Source organism: Echinops telfairi, unplaced genomic scaffold, assembly GCF_000313985.2.
Source record: "Echinops telfairi isolate 266 unplaced genomic scaffold, ASM31398v2 ScPeMD7_7;HRSCAF=31, whole genome shotgun sequence".
NCBI lineage: Eukaryota > Metazoa > Chordata > Mammalia > Afrosoricida > Tenrecidae > Echinops > Echinops telfairi.
The window spans coordinates 4,466,162-4,470,585 of record NW_022103904.1 but is presented as its reverse complement, the minus strand read 5'-3'; the positions used below and the strand labels follow the sequence as shown (position 1 = coordinate 4,470,585).

The 4,424-nt window shown below is 45.3% G+C and overlaps 1 protein-coding gene across 2 annotated transcripts in view; it reads left to right on the top strand.

Moving 5' to 3' along the window:
• Positions 1-2,529, top strand: part of VPS41 (VPS41 subunit of HOPS complex) — a 221,919-nt gene extending 219,390 nt beyond the window's left edge. For both annotated transcript variants that reach the window (XM_045286362.1, XM_004708026.2), the window contains 2 exons: positions 722-801; positions 1,753-2,529. In XM_045286362.1, coding sequence (XP_045142297.1) covers positions 722-801; positions 1,753-1,833 — 161 coding nt within the window. In that variant the 3' untranslated portion in view covers positions 1,834-2,529. The remainder of the gene's footprint in view (positions 1-721; positions 802-1,752) is intronic.
• Positions 2,530-4,424: the final 1,895 nt, after the last annotated feature.

Here is a 4,424-nt window from a genome sequence, read left to right as displayed (position 1 = left end):
GGAGTGGATGTGGATTAGGGAAAAGGCAGTGGGAGGGAGGAGTGGATGTGGATTAGGGAAAAGGCAGTGGGAGGGAGGAGTGGATGTGGAGTTGGATCCTCCTCCTCCTCGCTGTAGCCCATGGGAGCTCACACATGGCCCCCATGCCACTTGTTCAGTATCAAATCGAGCTCTTAAACCCAGCTCTGACACAGAAGTCAACGAATGTTCTTGGCAGAGGCAGTAGTGAAGTAGAACATATTTTCCTAAGGCCACAGCATTGACTTCAGCCCCCCTGCTGTGGTATTTAGTGTGTGCGTGTGCATGTGCAATACACGCAGCATACAGTTATTCGAATTCTTCAGAATTTTTGTGTGTTGAACTGTCCCCTTTGGTAGTTCTGGTCACTGAAGCAGTTGTTGCATGTCAGCTTTTCATTTGATTTTACCACCCTTTAGGAATGCCTTTTTTTTTTACTTTTGTGTTTTTTTTCATAAACTGTTTTATTGGCAAATGATTTGCACCTCATGCAATTCAGTAGTTCAGTCACACCAAGAAGAGTTGTGCAATCACCACCACAGATTTAGAATATTTTTTTCATTCTTGCTTTATCACTTTTCCAAAGGCAACTTACAGCTGAGAATCAAGCCACAGTAGGCTTTTCCATCCAGATGGGTAAAAGAGCCCCTGGTTTGCTGTCGCATTGAGTTTTTCCCTTGCTTCTTCCTCTGCCTTGTCCCAGATGCAGCAAAGCCCTTCAGCATGGTGGTCTTCCACTGCCGGCATATGTTCCACAAGGAGTGCCTGCCTGTACCTAGCATGGTGAGTGGACAGCTTGGCACCTATTAACTAAGGAGCTATGGGTACACTTAGAAGGCTCTACACTCCACAACCCATCTTCCTTAGGGGAACTTTGGGTTCTCCAATTTACCAGAGTGCTTTATATCTCATAAGAAAGATTAATTTATCTTTTAATCTAACATAAAAATGTTTACTATGCTACATAAATATTATAACCGAACTCACTGCCATCGAGTCAGTTCCAACTCATATTAACCCCATAGGGCAAGGCTAAACTGCCCTTCTGGGTGTATGAGACTGTAAATCTTTCAAGGAGTAGAAATCCTCATCTTTCTCCTGAGGAGAAGCTGGTGGTATTGAACTGCTGGTTTTACAGTTAGCAGTCCAAAGCATAACCCACTACCCTACCAGTACTTCTTTATAAACATTATAAAGCAGAATAACTTATTCGTTCAGGTAATTGATGAATAGTCATCCTTTGGTGGTTCTGTGGGTTGGGCATTAGGCTACTAGCCACAAGGTCGGTGGTTCAAACCCACCAACCATTCTGCAGGAGAAAGGTCTGCTCTTATAAAGATTTACAGCCTCCAAGATCCTATATAAAATCCATAAGAGTCTTAATAGATCTGATGGCAATGGGATTGAATTGAGCTATCTAACTAGGCGATGAAGTAGAAAATTGTTTTGCCTAACTTTCTCAATGCAATTGTGTCGTGAAGCTATATTCTTTAGTAGCCAGACTTGATCCCCCTGAGCACATACGACTTCTTGTGCTGTGGTGTGTCCTTTGAGTCACAGAAGAGTCACGGGGCTTGACCCCATATGAACCAGAAATTATAGCCCCCGCCCCTTCCCCCCTGCCGCCAATGGCTACCACTACTGTAATATTTCTGAATATTAGAATGAAGGGAACCGGGTTGCATTTTATTTGTTCATTTTTCTCAATCTGCTTTTCTGTTGTTGCATTTTCAGAACTCTCCTGCACAATTTTGCAACATCTGCAGTGCTAAGACCCGTGGACCAGGAAGTGGGATTTTGGAGTTGAAGAAATAGCTGAGTTCTGCTCAGCTCTGCTCTGCTCTGCGCTCCTTCACACCACTCTTTTTGGAAAGACTGTTTTTGCAACAACAGAAGCACCGCTGGCAGCCGTGCAGCCTGTTCCGAGACGTGCGCATGTGTATGTTATCTTCAGGAAGATAATGATTTTCTTCTCCGCTGGTCATCAAGAGCTTTCTCTTGGCAGTGGGTACAAGTTAGGGCTCCCTGTGCCTGGAATAGTGGATTCACTGTTGATATTCCGTTTATTGGTTTGGTTCACTCTTTATTAGTGTGGAAGCATAAGTCTAGAAGTTAGAAATGAAGTGTTCAGACTCTCATAAAGCGTTCCAGCACAAAGGGTACTTCTGAGACTCCTGTGCAGTTGTCTGCAAACCTCACCAACTGCATCTCACTGTTACACTGCGAGCTCCACCCCATCTGCGCCACTGAGGACCTTCGCAGCCTGAGCTTGCTTGCCCTTTTAAAATATGTCTTCCATGGTAGTTAGTGTGTCCACTGGCATTTAATGAAGCACTGTGGAAATGTTCACCTGTCTGATAGTGTCTCAGATGTGAGCAGTCTAATAACACGTAGCTTTGTGCTTGCAAATTATATGTTCCGTGTGTCCAGATAACGGACATGGTCCATGCCTGGCCCACACAGATACTTGTGTTTGTTGATTGAATAAACACTAACTCTTCTCATTGTGAACGACTCTCTTTTATTGGGTAAGCCAATTGCATCATAAGGAATATTGGTGATGGTGGTGAGGAGGTGTCCAAAAGTTTTTGGAAATTGAAAGGTAAAAATAGATAATGCAACCTTTCCCACAAACTTTTGGAAGGCTCCTCATAAAAGAACAGCTCCTCACCACAGAAGCGGAGGTCGTTTGTTTTTATTTTCTGGTTGTTGGTAGTTGCCGATGTACAACAGAAGAAAGCGCCCCCTGTCCTGGGCCGTCCTCACCACTGTTCTTGTCGGAGCCCCGTGGTGTCGGAGCCCTCGTGTCGATCCGTCTCGTCCAGGGCCTTCCTCTTTTTCACTGCCCTGCTACTTCACCAAGCATGCTGTCCCCTTCCAGGGACGGGGCGTGGCTTTAACGGGAGGGGTGGTGGTCAGTAAGTGACTGTAAGATCTGAGAGGGATTCTAGGGAAGTGCGACTGCCTCATACCAAAGGTCGCCATCACAGCATTTCCTTGGGTTTTTGTGGTTCCTCCTTTGCTCCTGCAGTGACTACCCAGAGCAGACAGCAGGAGTGAACTCAAGCGTGGTTTGCCTTTTTTTTAAATCCTTTTTATTGACATATAATCCACATATCATACAATGCAATAGTTCAGTCCTGTCCAGAAGAGTTACCATCATCACCACAATCAAATTTAGAACATTTTCTTCTTTCTTGTACTCGTTAGCTCCCATTTCCCCCCAACCTCCCCTGCTGTCCCCCCAAGGCACCCGTCCAGTTACTATCTCTAAGGATTTACCCATCCTGGATTTCATATGCGGAAAAGATACACACACACAAAGCTAACAGCCAGCACACAATAAAATAGAGGTAAACCTCAGTTGAGAAGAAAGTAGAAACTATTAAGAACTAGAACAACTTTAAAAGGGGTCTAAAAGGGGGTCAAAGGATAAGGTGTTAAATCTAACTTCGTCTGCCATAATCCACTTTCCAATGTGCTGCGCATGACGGCAAGGCTGGTCCCGCCCCTGTGTGCCGATGTCTCGCAGCTATGCGCATCACCTGTCTAGGTATATTGCCACCTTCTAAATGTATGCCAAGGAGGGTTTTATCGGCTCATTTGTGGGACAGTTGTGTTAGATTCCCAGCCAGGACACCTCAAACTCAGCCACTACTTGTCTGTCGTAAAGCCTTGCATGTTGCTATAGTGCTGTTCAGGTACAGTGAAGCTCCTAGACTATAAAAGTAAACCAGAAGAAGAGCTAACTGCAGCTATTGGGCTCTCCCTATCCGGAGGAAAGAGACCTCTGTTTCTTTCAAGATCACTTTCAGTCATATTAAACTAAGACATTGTGGGTGCGTGTATTTGTGTCTAGGAGACATTTCTATGTGCTAAATATTACAGTGATTTATTCTACTTTCAATCATCAAGACTCGGGCTCTTCAAACCACCAGTTTTGACATTAAGCAATAGCTTGCATGTCCCACCCACCTATTCCTGCATGCTTAGCCAAATGGCGTTTCATGAAATCTGGAAAGGCATGCGTTGCTCCGTCTCATGCCCTGCGGGTTTGTGATGATCCACAGAGCCAGGAGCCCAGAAGGAGCTACTCCTCGGTCTAGCAAGAATGTGGCTCTGCAAGCAAGATGGGGTCACCTCCTCCTCCTCCTCCTCCTCCTCCGGACCCGCGGGAAGACTACGGACCGAAACCGAGTCAAATGTGGAGAGAAGATGCAAATATTCTGCAACGATGCTCTGAACTGTATTTGCGGAAGAAAGGTGATTAGGAGATGGCCGGTTAAGCCCAGACCACATGGAAAGAGAACCCTTGGGTTGAAATACAGGAGTATTTTTTCTAAGCTGAAGTTAGACTTCAGCTCATGTCGAACTACCTTGCATTTTCACTCTGATTGCCTCAGGCC